Here is a 27,267-nt window from a genome sequence, read left to right on the forward strand (position 1 = left end):
ATTTATGATCTTCTTTGTCTGAAGGACCTTCCTGGAGGAGTGGTTTACCATCTGTGACAGGTCGGAGCATGTGACTGTCCGTCACGTGACCGACGCATCACGTGGGCGGAGAGAGGTGTGCGGCCTCGTGACTGGCCATCAGGGGGCCGCGCCCACCTCCCTGCCTTCTTGTGGGCGTTTACGGGGGCGCGATTGGCCATCGCGGCTCTGACGCATCATACGGGTGGGGCAGGGGGTGCGGCCGGCTAACTGGCCATTGGCCGGCTGCACTACTTTGCCCGCCCTTAACTTTCCCTCCTCCCAATGTCCTGATTACAATGGGGCGTTCCTAGATCAATTTGATATGTGATACAGGTGTGTAGGGCTCTTTATAAGAAGCACATTCACAAGGAGAGCCTCACCCAGTGCCACTCAGTATTTGCACTTTTGCATTTTTATATCTGTGGTTGCAGTTATACATACAGAAATCAGTGAGGTATTGTACTCCTTTTTTCTTCCGCCTTTTGTACATTGCATACTCCAAAACCCCTCCCCCATGTCTCATTTGTGTTTACATACCTCATCAGATGTAGCCGTTTTTTTATCTGTTGTCTCATGTCTCGTTTTTATGTGTCATTAATTCAATAAAGGATTTATTTTTGATGATATACCCGTTTAATCTCAGTTTATTCTTGTTGGTTGGTGACTACCTCTTGAAGCTCATCAAGAGAATGCCAAGAGTGTGCAAAGCAGTAATTAAAGCAAAAAGGTGGCTACTTTGAAGAACCTAGAATATGACATATTTTCAGTTGTTTCACACTTTTTTTCTTATGTATATAATTCCACGTGTGTTAATTTATAGTTTTGATGCCTTCAGTGTGAATCTACAATTTTCATAGTCATGAAAATAAAGAAAACTCTTTGAATGAGAAGGTGTGTCCAAACTTTTGGTCTGTACTGTGTATATATATATATATATATATATATATATATGTTCTAAAGCCTTTTTTGGCGTGTATTAGTGGGGAAAAAGAAAAAGGACTTATTAGCTGTTGTGTGATAAAGTGGGAAAATTGCTGCCCTTTTTGGCGTTTATAAGTGGCAAAAAAAAATATTATTTGCCGTTCAGAGGTGAAGTTCCATTGTACTACAGCTATTTACAGGGTGTATTAATAGGATAGATATGTACATACTTTTAGCCGTTCTGCAGTGAATTGTGATTGTTATATATTTTTTTGGGGTGTATTAATAGGGAAAAGAATATGTCTTATTAGCCGGTCTGCAGTGAACCGACATTGCTATACAACCATTGTTGGGGTGTATTAATGGGAAAAATAAGTATGTATTAGCCGTTCTGCGGTGAATTTACATTGTCATACAGACATTGTTGCGCTGTATTAATAGCAAAAATAAGTATGTGTTATTAGCTGTTCTGTGGTGAATTTACAGAGTCCTACAGCCATTGTTGGTGTTTATTAATAGGAAAAATAAATGCTTATTAGCCGTTCTGCAGTGAATTTAAATGGTCAATCAGTAATTAAATTTTTTTGTGATACAGCCTTTTTTGGGAAAATTGGTCGGTGAATGTAGACATTCTTCTGTAGGGACTGAGTAATTGCATAGATTAGCCATTCAGTGGTGAATTTTTTTTGTAAAACAGCCTTTTTTGGGAAAATTAATGGGTGATTGTAGAGTATCTTCCATAGGGACTAACAATTCGTCGATTAGCTATTCAGTGGTTAATTTGTTTGTGCTACAGCCTTTTGGGGGAAAATTGTCCCTCAAACTGTGTAGCCTGTTTTTTTTTTTTTTGTTTTTTTCAGGCTTACTTGATCAAGGCTAAAGATCATCTGGTAAGGGGCTGTTTCATCACAGGCAACCCCATTACAGCAGATTTTACCACGGCAACTGCAGCTAACCAGAAAGAAATGCAGTATTACATGTTGGTCATTCTGACGAATGTGGTCTTGGTCCTCCCTTCTATGACCGATCTAAGTTCTAATGAGGCATTTGGCCCGATATTGTCATAAAGAGACAACTCCTTTAATGAAAAAATATGAATGTGTGATACATTGTTGAAATGCATGAAGCATCATGCACTTGTTTACTCTAAAAGAAATAGCAATCATAGCAGTAAATTACATTTTGAACAATTGTCTTCACCCCCAGTGGCATGAAAATATCACCATGAAGTTCATCTAATGCAATGTATATGCAAGAAAACGGATTGCCTCTAGCATGGAGTTAATCTATCTTCATTTCTTTTTAGTCTGACTTCATTTTAAGCTAATTCAAGGACTTCAACACAACGTTCAGGATGAGAGATAATACAGCTATGAATACACCAGCAATTCAGCTTCATATTCTGTTGAATAATTGATACAAAAACGTATGTTAAGGGTATTTCTCCAGGTGAGAAAACTACTTTACAGCTTTCATGTAGCTACGCTGTTTGAAGTCCCGCGCCTGGGCTGAATCGCCACTGACCTGCTCAAGAGACCTCCCAGGTTTAGGAAACATCATTTTTTAAATTTCCTGTAATCCAGCTGAAATATGTGAAAATATGATATATGCTGGTGAAACGGGCACTTGTTTCTGGGTGATACATTGTTTTCACATTTCAAATTTCCTGTCTCATGGACGAGCCAGTGAAATGATGGACATAACATTATTATACTGCTAGGAAAAAAAGTGACAAATGATCAAAAAGAATGACATTGGTAAAATGACAAGCAGTGTATGCTACTAAAATGTAATTTTCTAATAAAGCAATACACATAATGTAAAGGGATTGTCTAAGATTAGAAAAACATGACTGCTTTGAATGAAAAAGAGCTGAGCTGATACTGCTGAGTTGCAATACCACTATAACGGTGGACAGTTGTGGTGCAGTTTTTGTAAGAAGAGAGCCATTTTTTTTTCTAATCCTGGACAACCCGTTTTAGGCCTCATGCACATGACCGTTGTCCTGGTCCACATCCGAGCCGTGGTGCGGACCCATTCACTTCAATGGGGCCGCAAAAGATGCGGACAGCACTCTGTGTGCGGTCCGCATCTGTTGCTCCGTTTCGTGGTCGTTATGCGGACAAGAATAGGCATTTCTACAATGGGCCGTCTGTTCCGTTCCGCAAATTGTGGAAGGCACACGGGCGGCTTCCGTATTTTGCGGATCCGCAATTTTCGGACTGCAAAAAACAGAACGGTCGTGTGCATGAGGCCTTAAAGGAAGGTTAATTTGCAAACATCTGACATGGGGCATGACACATGTCATCTGTAGGGGATTAGAGCTCTTCCTCCTACAAGTTGTACCTTTCTTTGACTAGATGATCTTTGTATTTCTGAATCTTTAGTCAAAATTTTCCATTCACGTTTAGTGTCATAGTAATAAAATCATGTTTTTTTTTTTCATCTAAGGGCACCAAAAATGGCACATGTACACACCCTATATGGTGGGGTCGTTTCTGTTCAACTGGAGTGAACATACCATTTGGCGTGCCTCTCACCACCACCAACTAATTTGAAAGGAGCCGAGTTGCGGTTCCCCTGTAGTATGGATGTCATTATCTGAAGTAATAAAGCATGGTCCCTGTCCCCACAAACATATCTGCCCAATCTCCTGAGGACGCCGGTTTGCCGTCAAAACATGTCGGGGGGCATGGTGTTTTTGTGTAACTTTTAGAGTCAAGATAGGGACACAGTGCAACAAATTGATACTGTCTTGGAAAACAATATAGAGGGTAGCATATGACCAGAAGATGCACGCCCCTACCTGGTCTTGTATACCTACAACAATATGGCTGTAGAGACAGAAACAGCGATCTACAAATTTTGATACATACTAGTGGTGCAGTAGAACTGCGTCTACTACTGAGAAGTTTTAAGCGTCTCACATTTTTCTTTTCCTTCTGATTTGCTTGGGTATATTAAATCTATTTAATTTAATGTTTGTGTGTGTCGTTAAAAGATATCAACACTATCCACTATAACAGTGACATCTACAGCACCCTGCCCCCCAAAACAGTCACCTTCACAGCCCCCCACCCCTTAACACTGACCCCCCCCAGTGCTCTGTCCCTTAAAATTGGACCTCCACAGCAGCCCACCCTCTTAACTTAGACCTTTACAGCAGCCTTCACCTTTAACAGTGACTTTCACAGCATACCAGCCCCTTGACAGTGACCTCCACAGGGGCCTGCACAGGATCAGGGGCGTGTCCTTTTGAACACTTTAGAGACGGACACCAAAATGCTGCTTGGGGACGGATCCGTTTTCACTGACACAATCTGGCACAATAGAATGGATCCGTCCTCCATTGACTTTCAGTGGTGTTCAAGACAGATCTGTCTTGGCTATGTTAAAGATAATACAAACGGATCCGTTCTGAATGTATGTAGACGGTTGTAATATCTGAATGGATCCATCCATGACGAATCCGCACAAAACACGAGTGTGAAAGTAGCCTTAAACTGTAATGGTGTTACTTACAAAGTAGTAGTGCCCCAACACATAATAAAAGTGTTCCCTTTAAAATTACTGATGTCAACTTCGTGACCTCCACACAGTAATTTTTTCTCTGAGGTTGTATGGAGCCTCACTCAGTACTGGTGCCCCCTTAGTGCTCTCCACTCAATGATGAGTGCCCCCCCCCCCCCACTTAGTAATGATGCTCCCTTCATCCCAGCTCAGTAATAATGCCTCTTAGTTCCAACATATTGAGCCCATGTGAAGAAGTCACCAGTTGTGCTGCTAATCAGACATACTATGCCATCCAGTGCCCTGCATTGCTCTGTGTAGACCTAGATGTGGGAATTGGATGGACATGTACAGCTGGTCACTTGGCGATAGCTCATAAGCTGGTGCCCTCCCTCTCCTTTAGTCTTTACTGCGTTTGGATCAAATACCCCATATGATCCTCCAGCTTTACCCTCAAGTAGATGCACCAAAAATAACAAATACTAATAGACTGCAATATCAATCATTTTGAATTTGCATAAGATAAAAGTGGTAACAACACCTCAAATGCAACCAAATATAGGTTAAAAAAAAATGTATGGAGGGTCATTAGCTTGTCTTTCATATCGAAACCTAATCCCAAAGCTACAGGTGGTTCAGAGGGCCATTTTTAAACAAAAGGATTAGAGATAAGCGAATTTCATATTTTGAAATTCGGTCACGCTTTGGTGGTAAAAGCAGAATTGCATTATGGATTCCGTTACCACGGACCATAATGCAATTCCCTGACAGAATGCATAACGGAATGCCTTTAGAGGCATTCCGTTATTCATTCCATCATAATAGAAGTCTATGGGCTGCAAAATGATCCGTTATGCAGGCCATAGACTTGTATTATGACGGAATGAATAACGGAATGCCTCTAAAGGCATTCCGTTATGCATTCTGTCAGGGAATTGCGTTATGGTCCGTGGTAACGGAATCCATAAGGCAATTCTGCTTTTACCACCAAATGACGCGTGAACTAATTTCATAACATGAAATTCGCTTATCTCAAATAAGGATGGATTTTGTAACTGACTGAAAGCAAGGCTTCTAAGGAAAGAAAAAAAATACTTTATAAAATGTCATTGCAAAAAGAATTTCCAAGATTTGACATACTGATAAATAAAATCAATAATTTGATACATTACAAAAACGTATCTCCATAACAACAACTATATAATTTGGATTCATAAAAAAAACATACACAACATAAATCAAATACTGCAAAAGTACTGATATCAAAGGGTCTCAAGTCCTGATAGTTTGGCATCTATTACCAGCTCAGAAGTGTAAAATAATCTATCATTTCCAGTATAGTTTTAATAATCCACCAGCCCCATTGATGCCAGATTAAAGGAATTCCACTGTACACAAGAGGCAGAAATAGACAGTGATGTCTTCTGTAGTGTCTACAAGCTATCTGCTTACTGGGACCTAAAGCTGGAACAAATTTGCTGAGAAGATACATTCCCTATGTCTTCATATATCATATGGATAACCTTCCTCCCAGCTCCAAGTATGTTCTTCTTTACAGATGGCTGCACAAAGCCACTGTCCTCATGAGACAATAGACAGGCCTATACATCTAGAAATGTCAATCATTATGACACTGAAGGCATTAGGGGAATCATTTCAGGAGCTCTTTACATAAATCTCAATTCATCTATGACAATGGTTCTTCAAAGGAAATAAAACACAATTCCTTCTTATTTTGGCTATTTTTGTGGTCATTATTTTGTGAAGGTTTGTTTGCCAAGTATGCTGGGATGTTGCCTTTATTAGGTCATTAAAAGTTATTCAGGTTTATAAAATTGATGGCCTATCGTTGAAATAAGGCATCAATGAAAGATTGATGGGGATTCAACTTCCGGTAGCCCTGCCGATAAGTAATTGTAAAGGGCAGCAGATTTGCTATGAAAGTGGCTGCAGGCATCTATGTTGGTCCCATGTTCATATGTGCCCACATTACTGAGAAAAAGGATGTTTTAATATAAGCAAATGAGCCTCTAAGGGCAACGGGGGGCATTGGTGTTACTACTAGAGGCTCAGTTATCTCTACAACTGCCGTGCCCTCTTCACTTTGATTGACAGGGCCATGCATAATCACATTTTCACTGCCTGGTCCTGTCAAAGTGCAGAGTGTTCAGCAGTTGCAGAGAGAGCAGTGCCTTTAGGTGTAATGGTAACACCCCTGTTGCTCCTAGTGGCTGATTTGCATATATTAAAACGTAATTATTCTCAGCATTGCGGACACATATGAATATGGGACCAACACAGATACCTTCAGCTGCCAAGTGCACATGATACGGGTCAGCCAGTTTCATAGGTACAAATCTGCTTGGTAATGCACCTGATCGATGGGAGTTCTGAGAGACAGACCCCTACCAATCTAAAATTTATGGCCTATCCGAATTATAGGGCATAAATTTAAATGAGTTATCCAGGACTATCCACGCCAGTCTTGATAAAATAGGGCCAAAATGTTTTATAGTAGCAGCAAAGCAGATAAGATTTTAAAAAATATTCATATTTCGGCAACGTATGGGGTGAAATCCATGTCAAACACACTGCAACATTTTCATTAAATCCTCCTATAACCCATATAGATATTGCTGCAGATTGGCTAAATCCATGTTGGACTTTTCTTCTGCACGCCCTGTAGAAGTATCTTAAAAGCACCAGAGAAGTGTGATCCATCTTACTTCTCTGCTGCAGAAATATAAAATAGGCCCTCTACTGCGCCTCCTCTTACTACAGAATACTGACTATATTTTATGGCAGACTATGGTCTATACATGATCTCTAGACTACACATTCTAATAAGTTGGACTAGTCAGAAGAGGGAACACATACACTGCCCGTCCAAAAAGAAAAGTCACCACCAAAAATATTTTGTTGGACCGTCTTTAGCTTTGATTACAGCGCGCATTTGCTGTGGCATTGTTTCGATAAGCTTCTGCAATGTCACAAGATTTATTTCCATTCAGTGTTGCATTAATTTTTCACCAAGATCTTGCATTGATGATGGTAGAGTCTGACTGCTGCACAAAGCCTTCTCCAGCACATCCCAAAGATTCTGAATGGGGTTGAGGTCTGGACACTGTGGTGGCCAATCCATGTGTGAAAATTATGTCTCATGCTTCCTGAACCACTCTTTCACAATTTGAGCCAGATGAATCCTGGCATTGTCATCTTGGAATATGCCCGTGCCATCAGGGAAGAACAAATCCATTGATGGAATACCTGGTCATTCAGTATGTTCCGGTAGTCAGCTGACCTCATTCTTGGAGCACATACTGTTGCTGAATCTAGACCTGACCAACTGCAGCAACCCCAGATCATAGCACTGCCCCCACAGGCTTGTACAGTAGGCACTAGGCATGATGGGTGCATTGCTTCATCTGCCTCTCTTCTTACCCTGATGCGCCCATCAGTCTGGAACTGGGTAAATCTTGACTCATCAGACCACATGACCTTCTTCCATTGCTCCAGAGTCCAATCTTTATGCTTCCTAGCAAATGGACACCTTTTTTTTCTGGTTTGCCTCAATGATTAGTGGTTTCCTTACAGCTTTACAGCTGTTCAGTCCCAATCCATTAAGTTCCCTTCACATTGTGCATGTGGAAATGCTCTTACTTTCACTATTAAACATAGCCCTGCGTTCCACTGTTTTTCTTCAATTTGATTTCACCAAACATTTAAGTGATCGGCGATCACGATCATTCAGGATTTTTTCCCCGCCACATTTCTTCCTCAAATAGGATGGGTCCCCACTATTCTTCCAGTTTTTAAGAATGTGTTGGACAGTTCTTAACCCAATTTTAGTAGTTTCTGTAATCTCCTTAGATGTTTTCTCTGCTTGATGCATGCCAATGATTTGACCCTTCTCAGACAGACTAACATCTTTTCCACGACCACGAGACGTGTCTTTCGACGTGGTTGTTTAAGAAATGAGAAGCAACTCATTTCACCAGTTGGGGTTAAATAACTTGTTGCCAGCTGAAAGATAATCGCCCAGGCAGTAATTATCCAATAGGGGGCTCATAACTATTTGCTTAGTTAAATCCAGGTGGCGACTTTTTTTTTTTTTTGACTGGTAGTGTATTTTGAATTGTCTGTAAAATGGTTAAAGGGGTTTTCTGGGATTAGCTAACTATTACCTGAAGGGCACTAGGCTGCATCACCTACTGACCGATTTATACACACTTGCTTCCCACTGCTCTGCTCCTGCATCCTGGCTCCTGTTTCTCCATCTTGTTTTATTCTGGGTGGGACACTGCCATAGTCAACTGTGCCACTGGAGACAATCACTGCCTTCAGTGGTGATCTGTCTCCAAGCAGTACATCAACGATGAAGCCAGTCATTGCTTGCGCTTAAATATTCCTGGGAAAACAACTTTAAGGCTCTGTCACACTGGAGCAATGGCAGCTATGCCCGGTCCATTTTTGGACAAATACTTTTCTTTGCTTTCCTTTAACAGCATTAGTGTAATTATAATGGAGAAAGGATCATCTGCATTTTTTAGAACGTGAATGAGCAAATATTATGGCCGTACAGTTTGCTGGTTTAACATTTTATGCATTGTTCAAAGGCGATTTCTGAAATCAATTCAGATCCACAATTATTTGTGGCCCACAAGGGAATGAAATAATCAAAATTGTATGTCAAAGCCTTTTTACGGTTTAGATTTGCCATGGATTCAACAGTTTACCAATAGCAGTTACACAGTCAATGAGAGCTTTAAAAGGGTTATACCACGTCTAATGTAAAAAAAAAAATCGGATATCATATAGTACTTGATAAATCTCTTTCTAACAAAGCTAGAACCAGCCCTGTACCTCACATGGGACCCAGAGATCTCCCCATTCTTTGCTCTGCTAGATTTATATCAAGCTGAGAGCTCAAAGGATTGTCTTCTGCTGCAGCTCAGGAGGCGTGTCTCTGCTCTACCTATCACAGCTCAGGAGGCAGTTGAGGGATGAAACTGAGCATGTGCAGCCTTCTCAGTGAGCAGGTCAAAAAAATAAGAAAACAAACAAACAGCAGGTGGCGCTATACAGATACATTTTATTGAATAACTCAGTGGCTATGCAACATTTTTAATTACATGCAATTCCAAAAGTATTCAGATCCAGGTGCTGGTTTGAAAACTGTAGAATACTTTTTTGTGGGAGAACCCCTTAAAGGGGTCTTCTATAACCACATCTCTCAGGTCTCTACATTTATGGTACTCAAGTTATTGCTATGTCACATTTAATAACCTGCATACAATATCAGCCAAAGACTGCGCTACATTACATACTGTATTTAGGTTTTGTTTGCAATAGGTACCTGCTCAGTTCACAGTTTTAAAATGTAATTAGTTTATGGCAAATGTGTCCTCTACTACACAGGTGCTAAATGTGTTTGGCACTGGCACAGCTACAGGATGTTCTGCCACTTTCTGTACCTGTGCAGTAGAATCAGCAACCATCATCATCTTGCGAAGATCTGGAAGCCACTGATTGTTTACATCGGTCACCCTGGTGCACCGGAGTAAGGCTACTTTCACACTAGCGTTCGTCGGTCCGCTCGTGAGCTCCGTTTGAAGGGGCTCACGAGCGGACCCGAACGCAGCCGTCCAGCCCTGATGCAGTCTGAATGGAGCGGATCCGCTCAGACTGCATCAGTCTGGCGGCGTTCAGCCTCCGCTCCGCTCGCCTCCGCACGGACAGGCGGACAGCTGAACGCTGCTTGCAGCGTTCGGGTGTCCGCCTGGCCGTGCGGAGGCGTGCGGATCCGTCCAGACTTACAATGTAAGTCAATGGGGACGGATCCGTTTGAAGATGCCACAATATGGCTCAATCTTCAGGTGGATCCGTCCCCCATTGACTTTACATTGAAAGTCTGGACGGATCCGTACGAGGCTATTTTCACACTTAGCTGTTATATGCTAAAATAATGCAGACGGATCCGTTCTGAACGGAGCCTCCGTCTGCATTATTATGATCGGATCCGTTCAGAACGGATCCGATCGAACGCTAGTGTGAAAGTAGCCTAAGAGAGGGGGCATGTCACCTTATGGTTTAACATAACCACTAAAGTGTTTTAAGTACTCTTATAGTGACACATCTCAGTGTATGACATTTCTGAAGTTGGAGTAAAAAGTAGACATCCCCTCTAACATCTCCTCAGCAGCACAAAGTATCTTAGGTTTCTGAGTTTGTGGAAAGTAGACATAATAATTAAATTGCATGCTTACATTTGCCAGTATAAAAAGAAAAACACACAATTTACTTAGGAAATAAAGTGTAAATTGCTTCTTTTTAAAGATTTCTACCTATGAAACTGGGTGACCTATGTTCTGAAGGCATCTGAGTTCGTCCCATGTTCATATGTGCCTGCATTGCTGACAACAATGAAGTTTTAATATATGCAAATGAGCCTCTAGGAGCAACAGGGGTGTTACCGTTACACCTAGAGGCTCTGCTCTCTCTGCAACTGCCGTGTGCTCTACACTTTGACTGACAGGGCGAGGCAGTGTAAACATCATCACACCTGGCCCTGTCAATCAATGTTGCAGGTGCAGAGAGCAGTGCCTATAGAAGTAATGGCAACGCCCCCCGTTTCTCCTAGAGGCTCATTTGTAACACAGAGGCCTTCAACTGCCAAGAGCACATGTAACAGGTCAGCCGGTTTCATAGCTACAAATCTGCTGACAGATGCCCTTTAAAATGTAGTCTCCATTTGACCAAAGCAATGGATCTTAAGACAGAGGAGATAGGAAATCCTGTGTATACCAGATAACCTCTAGGCTTCCTACCCCACACACAAGTTTCCTAGTGTAGTATAAGGACAGTCAACGACGAGTAAAAATAATTAACATCTTTACTTCCCAGAAAAGGAAATATTTTTAGTGAAACAGGAATATGTTTAATAAAAACAACTCAACAATACTGAGAAAACAAAACAAAGGTAACAAAGCTGGAAAAAGAAACAAGGACAACCCTATACAACACTGGCTTCTGAGGAAAGGACAAAAGGAAGAATACGGAGCTCAGGAATCTGTTCTTTTTATGACTATAGACGCATATGTTGTGTCGGTAAGGTGCTCCTCATCTTTCTATTAATAATGCATTGTATTGTGAAGTGCTTACATGTACTTATAAGCCCGTCTTGCTCTTGTGTGTGAAGTGTTAAGTACCATAAAAATCAATTTTGTAATATGAAATGTATGATAAGCAGCAATTATTTTTTTCTATTGATGTGGATGTAGATAATGTATGTGTAGTATCTGGGCGTGGATGTTATGTTGTGTTTTAGGGGCACATTGTGGCACTAGGGGAGACATCTGTGGGTATTATGTGTTCCTCTCTGCAGGACCACTGTGGTTATAGCTGTATGGGACCACTTTCTAGGTCACTCCAGGGCTGATATTAAAGGGGTTATTCAGTCTTATTTAAGCAATGTCCTGTCCTCAGAATAGGCCATAGCACCCCCACAATCAGCTAGTGGTGGCCTAGTCTGAGGATAGGCCATGACCTGATAAAAAGTTACAAACCCTTTTAACATTGGGCTTTCAAGATTTCAAGAAAAGGTCCTCGTTAGTATGCCTGCTCTGCCAAAAGCAGTGAGCATTGGAGAACTGTGCTAAATTAGGCCTGATGATAAGAAATCTCTTTCTACAATAGGAATACCTCTTCAACTACCAAATTGCGGATCTGCAAATCACGGATACCGGCCGCGTGCGTTCGGAATGTCCTGGCCTCTATAAAACTGTCATATCCTTGTCCGTAAAATGGACAAGTATAGGACATGTTCTATCTTTTTGTAGGTACCACGGAATGGATATATGGATATGGACAGCGCACGGTTAAGTGAATGGGTCTGCATCCAACATGCACAAAATGCGGATCAGATGAAGAAAAGACGTTTGTGTGCAGGAGCCTTAAAAGAGTTAACTAATCGGAGACAGCCCCCTTAAAGGGGTTAACCCGTGACTAATGTAAATAATGAAAATCAGACATCATATAGTACATGTCAATGTTATCCTAACAAAGCTAGAACCAGCCCTGTACCTCACATGGATCCAGAGATCTCCACATTCGTTGCTCTGCTAGATTTATATCAAGCTGGCAGCTCAAGGGGAGGGTCTTTTCTGCTGCAGCTCAGGAGCATGTCCTTTCTGCTGTGGTTCAGGGGGTCGTGTCCTTTCTCCTGTGGTTCAGGGGGGAGTGTCCTTTCTGCTGTGGTTCAGGGGGGAGTGTCCATGCTCTCCCTACCACAACTCAGGAAGCATTTGAAGCATAAAGCTGAGCATGTGCAGCCATCTTAGTGGGCAGGACAAAGGAAAAAAAAAAAAACAGCAGGTGGCGCTGTACAGATACATTTTATTGAATAGCTCAGTGGCTATGCAAAATGTTTAATTACATACAATTACAGAAGTATTCAGATCCAGGTGCTGGCTTGAAACTGTAGAATATTTATAATGAAAACTACCATAACGATCATGAGAGACTAATGGAAAGAAAGCTGGTTTTCTTTGGCGAATTGAGGTTGGCTGCTCTGGCTACTACAGAAGTATACTATTTCATGTCATGTGGCCATTCAACTGGACTGCTGTCCCTGTGAAACACTGATGGATACAGTCCTCTAGATCCAGATTACTTTGCATCACGGCAAATGCACTTCATTCTTTTTTAAACTTTAGAGATTTTATTCAAAATTCTGCATAGAAATGAAAATGTCCCTGCCACTCGCTGTATGTTATTATGTGCCAGCATTCGGATTTCTATTATTTGCTCTGCCTATTCCGGTCCTCCATATATTTACAATTCAAGCAACTAGTGCAAATATACTTTACATATGAATATTTTTTTCCCCCTTTTTTTTTTTTTTGTGAAAACACGTTATGCAAATAGATAGGAAATGAAATGCAAAAAATACACTTTGATATGCAGTTCCATCACCAGAGAATGCTGCATGATTAGCAGATGGTGATATGCATCTTAATAAGAAAGCCACTGAGTGCATCAAACGCCTGGGAAGTAAAATCTTGCTGTAAAAAGGGTTACATGAACATATTGGGACCTGGTGGAAAAAAAAAATTGCCTAGTGTGTAGGAAATTATTTTAAATGCATTGCTCTCACAGAGGACACCGGACAACATGGAGCACAGTAAAAGGGTTCTCATATCAGGCCACAAATGTATTTTACATGTTTATGGATAATGCATCTAATCATTAAATGAACAGTACTTAATAGACAGGCTCTTAAGCATATTCAATATGAATAAATAGCCATTCTCCTGATGAGAGTGTTCTGATGAAAGAGGCCGGCAAACCTGTAACTAAGCATCCCACTCTTGATGATAAAAAAGCTATTAATGTCTAAACCGCTGGCAACAAAAGTGAGTACACCCCTAAGGGAAAATGGCCAAATTGTACCCAAAGTGTCAATATTTTGTGTGGCCAACATTATTTTCCAGCACTCCCTTAGCTCTTTTGGTCATTGAGTTCACTAGAGCTTTACAGATTGCCACTGGAATCCTCTTCCACTCCTGCATGACGACATCACGGAGCTGGTGGATGTTAGAGACCTTGTGCTCCCTTTACCTTCTGTTTGCAGATGCCCCACAGATGCTCAATAGGGTTTAGGTCTGGAGACATGCTTGGCCAGTCCAGCACCTATACCCTCAGGTCATCATCAAGCTGTCCTCAATGGGGGCTCACAATCTAAATTCCCTATGTCTTTGGAGTGTGAGAGGAAACCTGAGTACCCATGCAGAAAACGGTCCTTGGTTGGGTTCGAATTTAGGACCCAACTGCTTCAAGGCACCAGGGGTAACCATTGAGCCACTGTGCTGCACAGTACATATATACATACATATTTTTTGGTACAAGTCATTGATTAAATTCCCTATTTTATTTCCATTGTTGGTTCATGAAATAGAAGCCTACAGAGCAAATGCAGTTGGTTTTAATTTATATTTTATACTGCCCGAAGACTTAAAGAGGACCTTTCACTAATATAAAAACTAAAAACGAACTATATCAGTGGGCAGAGCGGCGCCCAGGGGTCCCCCTGCACTTACTAGTATGCCTGGGCGCCCCTCCATTCGCCCGGTATATGCTCCGGTGTCTCAGCTCCGTCTGTTGTATTGGACTGATTTTTTTTGTAGGAGGCGTGTCCCGAAGGCATACTAGTAAGTGCAGGGGGACCCCTGGGCGCCGCTCTGTCCACAGGTATAGTTAGTTTTTAGTTTGTATATTAGTGAAAGGTCCTCTTTAAAGGGGTATTCTGGTTGTGAGAAGGATACTGGATAACCATTAGATTGATGAGGGTCCAGACACGGGCCGCTCCATTAATCTCCACTGGAGTTCTAGAGACAGCCAAGTACATAGCTTGGCTACTTCAGGAACTCCAACAGAGGTGAATGAACTGGTAGTACACATGCCTGACTTGCCGCTCTGTTCATTTTGGGGGGTCTGAAGTTTCTTGTGATCAGTGGGGTCCCAGTGGTAGGATCCTCACCGATTTACTAGTTATCCAATAACAACCGAAATACCCCTTTAATGAGGTTGCATGAGATAGTCTTTTTTTATTTTATTTCCAGAATTGCCCACTGACTGGTATAGAAAGTTGTGGTATTGCCACTCCACTCCATTCATTGCAAAACAGATCTCTGATAACTTTAATGGGTCTGCACCAGTGTGTCTATCACATGACTGGCACAGGTTTATCTCTCCTGCCAGTGACCTATGATGGCTCCCATTCAATGACTGCATGCAGCAATCTTAAAAACTAAAAGGTTTGGATGCACAAGGTTTATAGGAAAATAGTATAACTTTTCATCATGCAACTAATTTTCTTTATTTCTCGAACACCCCTTTTAAATGTAGCTTAGCAAGCAATACATGCTTAATAACTGGATCATTTATTTCAGTCCACCTAATATGATCTTGTGTGCCTTAGGTTCAGGGACATGCAATTAAAATGAGATGATATCTCATTTGTATTCTAATTACATATAGGAGAAAACATGGCACTGAGGCTTATGCTGGAAGGAACTAGCTAATTTACTCTCCTTCTTTGCTAGCAAAACATGTTTTAGAATTGCCAGACAGCTTTGTACTTTTTTGTAATATTTAATATTTTATTAGTTTATTTATACAATGCAAAATACAATATAACAAGCTCCAGCATGACCTGTATAAGAAAAATGTTGAGTTTTCAGTTGATATAATGGATGAACTATGGTGTGTATACCAGGTAAATTGCCTCTGTCAGCAGACAACACTAATTAACACACGTCAGATTCACAGTACATGACTAAGACTTATGGAAGCTGATAACATTAACTAACTGTATTCTATAAATATTGCAAAGAGAAAAGAAGATCATTCTTCAATCCAAGGAAAAAACACAGCACTACCGGCTGAGATAGTGGGTTGCTCAGAAAAATCTCTCTGTATTTTGCTCCATTCAACTTCCCATCAACCCTGAACAGTATCCCAGTATCCCATGCCACAATCATGCTTCACTGTAGGAATGGTATTGGGCAGGTGATAAGCAGTGTACTGGTTTCCTCCAGATAGGACACTTGGAATTGAGGCCAAAAGGTTAATTCTTGGTTTTATCAGACAAGAGAATCTTGTTTCTCTGAGAGACTCTTTTATAGCTTTTTTTGCGAACTGTAGGAGGGCCTGCATGTGTATTTGAAGAAAGGCTTCTCCCTAGACACTCTGACATGAAACCTAGATTGGTGAAGTGATGGTTGACATTCTAGAAGTTTCTCCCATCTGCACGCAGGATCTTTAGAGCTCAGCCAGAATGACCATTTGGGGTCTTGGTCACCTCTTACCAAGGCCCTTTTCTCCCTCCTTTTGGTAGGATGACCAGCTCTAGGAAGAGTCCTGGTTGTTCCAAACGTCTTTAAGAATTATTGAGGCTCCTGTGCTCTAGGGAACTTTCAGTGGAGCAGACTTTTTTGGACCCTTCTCCAGCTCTGTGCCTCCATACAATCCTGTCTCTGAGCTCTACAGGCAGTTCTTTCCTCCTCATGGCTTGGTTTTTGCTTTGATATGCATTGTCAGAGCTTATAAAGACAAGGCTGTGTCTTTCCAAATCATGGTGGACTCCAATCAAGATGTCGAAACATCTCAAAGATGATCAGGCCCCCAGAGCTACATTTCAAGTGCCATAGCAAAAGGTCTGAATACTTATTTCCATGCCAAATTTTACTTTTTCAATCAATTTGGAAACATTTCTAAAATTCTGTTTTGACTTTCTCATAGAGGAGGATTTAGTACAGATTAATAAGGGACAACTATACTATATAATTTTAGTGCATAACGTAAAAAGAATGTGTCTGAAAATCATCTGAAGACTGCCCGAATGCGTTGAGCACAGCAAAGCTGAAAAGTAGGAAGCAGAAAAAATAGGAAATACTAGTTTATTGTGACTGCTCTCGCTACGAGAGCAGTCACAATAAACTAGTATTTCCTTTTTTTGTACAGTATATTGCAGTTTTGACATTGGCTACCAATGTCAAAACTGCAATATTTCAAGATTTCCTTTTTTTAGGCAACATGCTTATGATAAAAACCTGACTTAAGGTGGTTTTACAAGACTTAGATTTTGATGACTTATCCTTACGATAGGTCGTTGATATCAAATCAGTGGGGGTCCAGAACCTCACACACCTAACCAATCAGATGTTTTGGGCAACCACTGACACTGGAGACTATACAGTGGAGGGAAAGTTCTTTGTCGTTTCCGTACTAAACTCGAACAAGCGCTCTGGGGGTCTTGGACCCCTCACTGATCTGAAATTGTAACCTATTGTGAGGAAAAGTCATCAATATCTAAGTACTGAAAAGCCCCTTTAAATAATATGATATTTTCTGATGACACATTCAAAAACATGAGGATGATAGATACCCTAGTTGGTATATTCACATTTCGAATTCTGGGCAGGTGGTTTGTGCACCCTTCTTAGTTTTTCAACTATAAACATGAGCAAGAAAAAATAAAAATAAAGGCTGCAAGTCTCTGACCTATTTTATCCCAATTTAGAAATTGTCAACACCTGAAAAAGTTTAGTCACTTGACTGCACGTCTATCTGATCCTTTTCACAGCAAAATCAATTACATACAGGTTTAATGTTTTTAAAAGCTCAGCATTAAACTTGCTTGTTCTTTAATGCAAAGTGCATACTGTGCATCATTGAGGGGTTAAACAATAATTTCATCACATCTTCACTCTGAGAAAGACTTAGAGGACCTTTCACCATTTTTTACTTTACACTGTTCCCTAGATGTCATATAGCTAATTTTCTCAATGGCTGTGACGCGCTCCACAGTGATTGGACAGCACCACAGCCAGATAAAAGAGGCACCCACTGAGAAAAACTGAACAGAACAAAACAAGGGGCACAGCGGCGCAACGGAAGAGCATATCATGAAGAAAATTAGGGATATTACATCTAGGGAACATGTGTGAGGTATCGCTTTTATAAAATAAAAACTGGTGAAAGGTCCTCTTTAATGGCCAGAAACATTATGTTTGTTTTTGCCTCTCTGCTTTACAACAGCCGTACCTTTTTTATGTTTTCACCAAAGTGGTTGCTTGAGGCTATGTTTTATGCAAGATAATTATTATACATTTTTGCCACTGTTTAGGGTGAAATAAAAATTATGGTGTAATAAAGAAAAAAGTTATTTTTGGCTTAATTGTTTTGTTTCTTTTTTTCATCGCTTCACACTAAATAACCTGATAACTAAATTCTTTGGGTTATTACTGTCACGTGGATACCTAATAGGTGTATTTTTTATGTATATAAAATGTACTTGGCAAAGTATTTTTTGGTGGGGGTTGAGTTTTTTTTTACTTTTTTTATTTATTTATTGTGATACCATTTACAAAAAACATTATTCCCATTAAGGGATTGCTGTTTTATAAATTTATTTCACATTTATAACATATTAGAATGGTCCTGTGTGCCAATACATTATACTGTGTCATTATACTGTGCCCCTGTCATAGGACAGGGGCACACAATTATTGCCCTAACAGCAGGTTTACAATGCAAACAGCCCTGGGGTCCTTCATAGGTTCCACAGGACTGACTGGCATACCTCCTCCAGCTATGGTCAGGTCATTGGGAAACTCAGTGACCTGATCGCAGGTGGGGTCCCCTTTGATTATGCTGGCGTATCGATCAGGGCATGATCAAAGGGTCAACAACCAGGGTCACAGCTTCCTCCAACTGCAGCTATTAAGCAGGAACTAGTGCTAGGAAACCTTCAAGACAGCGGGCGGTTGTTAAGGGGTTAATCATAAATTCTAATGTAAGCACTTTAATGTCAGTTCAATATGAAATACAACATAGCATAAAAACCCACTTACTTTAGCAGAGCAAAAATCTAAGCACATATCTGTAGAGATGTTGTAAAACGATGCAGGAAATACATCTGTCCCGTTTTCTGGAGCTCTATAGCATCCCCGATAAGTAGAATTCTTTTCTGCAAGAGAAATTAAAAAGAAGAAGCTAATAAAGAAATGTGGAGGTATTTATGCCAGTTTAGGCAGATGTGTCACTATCCTGCTCTGTTTAAAGGGGCTGTCCAGCCTTTGGGACATTTTTAACTATCCCCAGAAGCATGTTGTATCTACTGTAGGGATTCACTCTGGTAGGCAGGGTAAGCGGACGCCGTACAGAGGCAAAAAAACATTGTAAAGAAAAACTTCAGTGTTTATTCACACATAAGGTATAGCACAAAACGCAAGTCACTTTGCAGTCTTGGTGTTTGTTCACACACACGAAAAGTTCATGAAGCAAGAAAGTCACCTTATCTCCTGGGTGTTAGTTTATACCCTGCTGGCAGTTCTGCCTCGTCAAGTCCATAAACAGGCTTTAGGAAGCCTGTTTCCCCTACAACCGGGTCTTAGCCCTCCAACTCGGCACAAGCCTCAAATCCTAACACAGAGATACCCTCTGCTGATCCCAGCTGTCTTTTAAAGGCAGCTAGGTGTTGCCAAAACCCCGGACCGGCACCTGAGATCCAGTCCGGTGTTTGACCCCACCTGGCCACGAATCAGTCCAGCAGCACATACTGGGAGGAAAATGCCTGTTTTCCCAGACAATACTCTTCACTGTGTCACACTACTAATACAATCCTACTCACCTGATTCCCACTGTTCGGTTCCAGCTCCCTTCACTGGCCTTCCAGTACCTGGCCTGTTAGCTTCTGGACAAACTGGATCACGTGCACTGTTACAGTCAATTGTCCCCAAGCACAACAATACTAGGTAATGTGCCATTTGGGGGCATGCTGTGATCAGTCATTGGCTGCAGCTGTGCACGTTATCCCATCTGTCTGAAAGTTTACAGGCTGGCAAATGAAAGGCCCCACAGAGAGTCATAGTTTGGCGGCACACGATAACAAAGTCCCTTCAGGGTTAATGTTGGAAGTTTGGTTCTGCTGTTTTCTCCCCCCTCCCTTTGTCTCTCTTAATTTCTTTTAAGTATGAGGAACCTCAAGGCCAGCTGTGCGAGCCATTGCCATGCAGTTGCTGGACGCAACTGATTGGTGCTTACTGCAGAGGTTAGAAGATTACTGAAATTCTATTAGCAAAATGATGGCAGCGGCGGGGAAATATCTCTTTATAAGTGTGGCAGCAAGGGGTATCAGCTGTGGGTTTGCCTGAGGAGCTGTAATACCTGGACCCCGCCCAGCCCCCCCTTTTTTCTTAAGCTTGTCACAATGTTTATTTGTTGGGGTGTTGTCACCCAGTTGGACTTGGTCCATGAAGATTACTTCTATGGTTGGTTTTAACATTTATTAAATTATTTGATTTTAATTATTTATAATGGTAACCTTAAATCGTGCCAATCTTTGTGCCAAATGGTTTTACAGTGTTTTTATTAATTAATATGTAAGTAGTAATGGGACTTGCGTTACCATGCTGAACAGAGTCAAGCACTCCCTTGTTAGTTCTGGTTTATGTACCCTCACCTTTCAATAGACAGGTGGGCTGCATTCTTGTCTGCCCACTTCTTTCATCCTCTGTCAATACAAATGAAGACTAAGTGTCACGGCTGAGGATGGGGAATACCCTCAGCCGTGCGGTGCCAGGTGATGGTAAGGTTGCTACTTGGCCAGAACCACAGAATTAGGGAGCAGGTCACCTCCTAGCGCTTCCCTAATCTGACCCTGACTCCTAGCTGCATGAGCAGACCTTAAAAGTAGGAGGGCCCATGCTCAGTAACCTCGGATCCCTACTGACCCTCCGTCGTTCCCTGAACTAGGAGCTGGAAAGACAGCCCGTTCCTCCTGGACACGGAGAAACAGGAGTCTAAAGTGGCCAAGCTACAAGAGGAACAGAAACAACTTATGGCAGTGACAGGCAAATGCAACTAACACAACACTCACCTGCCACAGACAACAAAGCCTGGAACCCATGTGCAAGTGCTGCTGTTCAGAACACCAACGAACACAGCACACACCAGACATCACACAGGAACCCAGGACTATAAGCTGCAATAATAAGGAAACCCCACACACACCTTCATAACACTGTGTAACATAATTTTATGACCACAAGGGTAGCCCCAACTGGCAGGTGGAAATACCAGGAGGGTGTCTCCAGCAAAGCATGGCTGAAGAACCCCTCAGCTACTGAACTCCAAAGAGGCTTTATAGCCCAAAGTGGCCACACCCACACAAGGAGAGGGAATTAACCCTTCCAACACTTACAGGGAGTGAAACCACTTAAAGGGGAAGTGTCCAAATGCACATCACACTGCGGCTGTTACCGCTGGCAACGACATGGGTGGCAACCATGTCCTGGGAGTCAGCCAGAAGGCCGAGACACTGCCACCACATGTACATCATACCAAACGTTGTCACGGGCAGCCACAGTGAAGGGAAGTGTCACAGTGCACACCTAACAAAAGACCAAGTGCACACCAGACATACAAAGTGCATAACATAAACACACACCTAACAGAGAGGTTGCTAGGTGTAACCGCATGCCATTGCAGCAAGCTGCCTAGCACCAGCTCAGGCTGCTATACTGCGACAAAACAACACTTGTTGCCCGCGGCAACCACAAGTGCGGCAGCACACTAGCGGCCCTCACCTGTGGTTGAACAACCAAACCAAAACCGCAGGCAACCGCATGCGGATCAGGAGTCACGACCAAGACCATGGCCGTGACACTCCCACCCCTCAAAGCCCCCCCTACCAAAAAAGGAAACTGGAGCAGGACCCAACAAGGGGATAGGAGAAGGGAAAAAATAGGGATCAGTGTCAGCGAGTCTCCTCAGGACTGAAGCCAGCCCGGAGAGACCGCACTGAACACTGCGTCCACTCTCAGACACGGTTCCCACCAAGTCGCTGCCAGCATGAATCCTCTCCCAGCACACACAAAAGCCAGTCCATCGAGGCCTGCAGCCAGCCACACCGACACAAGCAAGAGAACCACTGAGACGTGGACGAGGAGAAACCCAACAACAAGTGCCAGTTCACACACACTGCAGCCACTGCTACAGAGAACTGCACTGTATTAGGGTTCTCCTTTCACCCTCCCTCCGGAGGATAAGCATGTGTGCCAGAAAGCGGCAGGCACCACATGCTGCACCCTCTTCCAAAGGCGTGCAACCACACACCAAAAAACACCACGGTGAGGGAATAAAAATAAGGGGACGCCAAAACAGACAACGGTGAAGGAATGGCGGGGAATGCCACTCACCGCGCCTACAGCGGCGAAACCCCCATAACGCTCTCCCTCCGGAGAACGCGCATGCACCCCATCCGCAGATGGCAGTACATGCTTCACCCTCTTTCGAGGGAAACCAGGTGAGGAGCCATTCTAGTCATACTGTCACGGCTGAGGATGGGGAATACCCTCAGCCGTGCGGTGCCAGGTGATGGTAAGGTTGCTACTTGGCCAGAACCACAGAATTAGGGAGCAGGTCACCTCCTAGCGCTTCCCTAATCTGACCCTGACTCCTAGCTGCATGAGCTGACCTTAAAAGGTAGGAGGGCCCATGCTCAGGAACCTCGGATCCCTACTGACCCTCCGTCGTTCCCTGAACTAGGAGCTGGGTAGACAGCTACTGAACTCCAAAGAGGCTTTATAGCCTAAAGTGGCCACACCCACACAGACACACAAGGAGAGGGAATTAACCCTTCCAACACTTACAGGGAGTGAAACCACTTAAAGGGGAAGTGTCCAAATGCACATCACACTGCGGCTGTTACCGCTGGCAACGACATGGATGGCAACCATGTCCTGGGAGTCAGCCAGAAGGCCAAGACACTGCCACCACATGTACATCATACCAAACGTTGCCACGGGCAGCCACAGTGAAGGGAAGTGTCACAGTGCACACCTAACAAAAGACCAAGTGCACACCAGACATACAAAGTGCATAACATAAACACACACCTAACAGAGAGGTTGCTAGGTGTAACCGCATGCCATTGCAGCAAGCTGCCTAGCACCAGCTCAGGCTGCTATACTGCGACAAAACAACACTTGTTGCCCGCGGCAACCACAAGTGCGGCAGCACACTAGCGGCCCTCACCTGTGGTTGAACAACCAAACCAAAACCGCAGGCAACCGCATGCGGATCAGGAGTCACGACCAAGACCATGGCCGTGACACTCCCACCCCTCAAAGCCCCCCCTACCAAAAAAGGAAACTGGAGCAGGACCCAACAAGGGGATAGGAGAAGGGAAAAAATAGGGATCAGTGTCAGCGAGTCTCCTCAGGACTGAAGCCAGCCCGGAGAGACCGCACTGAACACTGCGTCCACTCTCAGACACGGTTCCCACCAAGTCGCTGCCAGCATGAATCCTCTCCCAGCACACACAAAAGCCAGTCCATTGAGGCCTGCAGCCAGCCACACCGACACAAGCAAGAGAACCACTGAGACGTGGACGAGGAGAAACCCAACAACAAGTGCCAGTTCACACACACTGCAGCCACTGCTACAGAGAACTGCACTGTATTAGGGTTCTCCTTTCACCCTCCCTCCGGAGGATAAGCATGTGTGCCAGAAAGCGGCAGGCACCACATGCTGCACCCTCTTCCAAAGGCGTGCAACCACACACCAAAAAACACCACGGTGAGGGAATAAAAATAAGGGGACGCCAAAACAGACAACGGTGAAGGAATGGCGGGGAATGCCACTCACCGCGCCTACAGCGGCGAAACCCCCATAACGCTCTCCCTCCGGAGAACGCGCATGCACCCCATCCGCAGATGGCAGTACATGCTTCACCCTCTTTCGAAGGAAACCAGGTGAGGAGCCATTCTAGTCATACTGTCACGGCTGAGGATGGGGAATACCCTCAGCCGTGCGGTGCCAGGTGATGGTAAGGTTGCTACTTGGCCAGAACCACAGAATTAGGGAGCAGGTCACCTCCTAGCGCTTCCCTAATCTGACCCTGACTCCTAGCTGCATGAGCTGACCTTAAAAGGTAGGAGGGCCCATGCTCAGGAACCTCGGATCCCTACTGACCCTCCGTCGTTCCCTGAACTAGGAGCTGGGTAGACAGCTACTGAACTCCAAAGAGGCTTTATAGCCTAAAGTGGCCACACCCACACAGACACACAAGGAGAGGGAATTAACCCTTCCAACACTTACAGGGAGTGAAACCACTTAAAGGGGAAGTGTCCAAATGCACATCACACTGCGGCTGTTACCGCTGGCAACGACATGGATGGCAACCATGTCCTGGGAGTCAGCCAGAAGGCCAAGACACTGCCACCACATGTACATCATACCAAACGTTGCCACGGGCAGCCACAGTGAAGGGAAGTGTCACAGTGCACACCTAACAAAAGACCAAGTGCACACCAGACATACAAAGTGCATAACATAAACACACACCTAACAGAGAGGTTGCTAGGTGTAACCACATGCCATTGCAGCAAGCTGCCTAGCACCAGCTCAGGCTGCTATACTGCGACAAAACAACACTTGTTGCCCGCGGCAACCACAAGTGAGGCAGCACACTAGCGGCCCTCACCTGTGGTTGAACAACCAAACGAAAACTGCAGGCAACCGCATGCGGATCAGGAGTCACGACCAAGACCATGGCAGTGACACTAAGATGATGTTCACATCTATCCACCTAAACATGGTTGTTTCTGCATGAACTTTTACAAAACCTATTTAAAACACGAGACAGCTGCACTCATGAAGACAGCCTTATCCTGTCCATGTCTGAAGACAGCCATGTATACAGGTCCTTCTAAAAAAATTAGCATATTGTGATAAAGTTCATTCTTTTCTGTAATGTACTGATAAACATTATACTTTCATATATTTTAGATTCATTACACACCAACTGAAGTAGTTCAAGCCTTTTATTGTTTTAATATTGATGATTTTAGCATACAGCTCATGAAATCCCAAATGTCCTATCTAAAAAAATTTAGCATATTTCATCCGACCAATAAAAGAAAAAGTGTTTTTAATACAAAAAAAGTCAACCTTCAAATAATTATGTTCAGTTATGCACTCAATACTTGGTCGGGAATCCTTTTGCAGAAATGACTGCTTCAATGCGGCGTGGCATGGAGGCAATCAGCCTGTGGCACTGCTGAGGTGTTATGGAGGCCCAGGATGCTTCGATAGCGGTCTTAAGCTCATCCAGAGTGTTGGGTCTTGCGTCTCTCAACTTTCTCTTCCCAATATCCCACAGATTCTCTATGGGGTTCAGGTCAGGAGAGTTGGCAGGCCAATTGAGCACAGTAATACCATGGTCAGTAAACCATTTACCAGTGGTTTTGGCACTGTGAGCAGGTGCCAGGTCGTGCTGAAAAATGATATCTTCATCTCCATAAAGCTTTTCAGCAGATGGAAGCATGAAGTGTTCCAAAATCTCCTGATAGCTAGCTGCATTGACCCTGCCCTTGATAAAACACAGTGGACCAACACCAGCAGCTGACATGGCACCCCAGACCATCACTGACTGTGGGTACTTGACACTGGACTTCAGGCATTTTGGCATTTCCCTCTCCCCAGTCTTCCTCCAGACTCTGGCACCTTGATTTCCGAATGACATGCAAAATTTGCTTTCATCCGAAAAAAGTACTTTGGACCACTGAGCAACAGTCCAGTGCTGCTTCTCTGTAGCCCAGGTCAGGCGCTTCTGCCGCTGTTTCTGGTTCAAAAGTGGCTTGACCTGGGGAATGCGGCACCTGTAGTCCATTTCCTGCACACGCCTGTACACAGTGGCTCTGGATGTTTCTACTCCAGACTCAGTCCACTGCTTCCGCAGGTCCCCCAAGGTCTGGAATCGGTCCTTCTGAACAATCTTCCTCAGGGTCCGGTCACCTCTTCTAGTTGTGCAGTGTTTTCTGCCACACTTTTTCCTTCCCACAGACTTCCCACTGAGGTGCCTTGATACAGCACTCTGGGAACAGCCTATTCGTTCAGAAATTTCTTTCTGTGTCTTACCCTCTTGCTTGAGGGTGTCAATGATGGCCTTCTGGACAGCAGTCAGGTCGGCAGTCTTACCCATGATTGCGGTTTTGAGTAATGAACCAGGCTGGGAGTTTTTAAAAGCCTCAGGAATCTTTTGTAGGTGTTTAGAGTTAATTAATTGATTCAGATGATTAGATTAATAGCTTGTTTAGAGAACCTTTTCATGATATGCTATTTTTTTGAGATAGGAATTTGGGGTTTTCATGAGCTGTATGCCAAAATCATCAATATTAAAACAATAAAAGGCTTGAACTACTTCAGTTGGTGTGTAATGAATCTAAAAAATATGAAAGTCTAATGTTTATCAGTACATTACAGAAAATAATGAACTTTATCACAATATGCAATTTTTTTTAGAAGGACCTGTACATGCAGAGCAGGTATATGGCAGCATGTCAATCACTATTCACAGTGGCGAGAGGAGATGCTGAGGGCACTACTATAGTGGACTCATGAACAAGGTTGGACTAGGGTTCCTTGGCCTCACAAATGTAAATTACTCTCAGGGCAGAACCTTTATATCATCAATAAAGTCTAGTAGATTTTGTTTCAAAGAAATAGACCCTAGGGGCAAGTTATTGGCTCCAAAGGCAGCTTCAAATGATTTTTTTCCTGGATCTTTGGGGCCCACTATGGTATCAGAGACTAGGCCTCTGGATCCTCTGGTATTTTGGTGGGCCAGTCCAACACTGCTCATGCGTTAATAATTATTTTTTAATTGTTATTACCAAAACAATCTCATAATCTGCATAAATATCCATGGTGGATTTTTCTGCAGCTTCTTATGTCCCATGTGGAGGTGACCTTATGTGATTTTTTTATTTTTTTTTAATCATACCTATGTTTAGTATATTGCTAAATGTTTTTCCTATGTAAACTGGGAAATGTTCCAAGAACCTCCTGACACTTGTAATGAGAGTACATCAAGGAAACAATATTTCAGGACATGGCACTGTGCAGTGAGACAATGTGAAGACGTCAGAGAGATTCCAGGAGCTTCCTACAGGTTTCCATTCTGGTAACAATGTCCTTAGGGAAACATAGGATATTTTTGAAAAATTGCACCGTTCAGATGCAATCTATATCACATTTGTTTTTCTCTCAGGTGAAGGGCCAGGCTGCTTAGCAATTACAACAAGCCCTATATTGTGATATTTCATTACAGGTTCAAATGTCATACTCTGACAAAATAAGTGGAAAAATAAATGCTGATTCCCTTCAAGCTACCATTTCTATTGATTTTTCCTCTGATCTGCATTGAAGCAGAAAAATTGGTGCTTGGATGAGAGGCTTAACCATTTC

At 43.0% G+C, this 27,267-nt stretch overlaps 1 protein-coding gene across 1 annotated transcript in view; it reads right to left on the reverse strand.

Moving 5' to 3' along the window:
• The window catches only part of LOC122924136 (WSC domain-containing protein 1-like), a gene marked incomplete at its 3' end in the record, with an annotated part of 137,427 nt that overhangs the window by 65,078 nt on the left and 45,082 nt on the right, over positions 1-27,267 (reverse strand). Inside the window, exon 4 of the mRNA XM_044275068.1 lies at positions 18,867-18,982. Within this exon, the coding sequence (XP_044131003.1) occupies positions 18,867-18,982 (116 nt within the window). The remainder of the gene's footprint in view (positions 1-18,866; positions 18,983-27,267) is intronic.

The sequence above is a fragment of the Bufo gargarizans genome, unplaced genomic scaffold (genome assembly GCF_014858855.1).
Source record: "Bufo gargarizans isolate SCDJY-AF-19 unplaced genomic scaffold, ASM1485885v1 original_scaffold_842_pilon, whole genome shotgun sequence".
In the NCBI taxonomy this organism is placed as follows: Eukaryota; Metazoa; Chordata; class Amphibia; order Anura; family Bufonidae; genus Bufo; species Bufo gargarizans.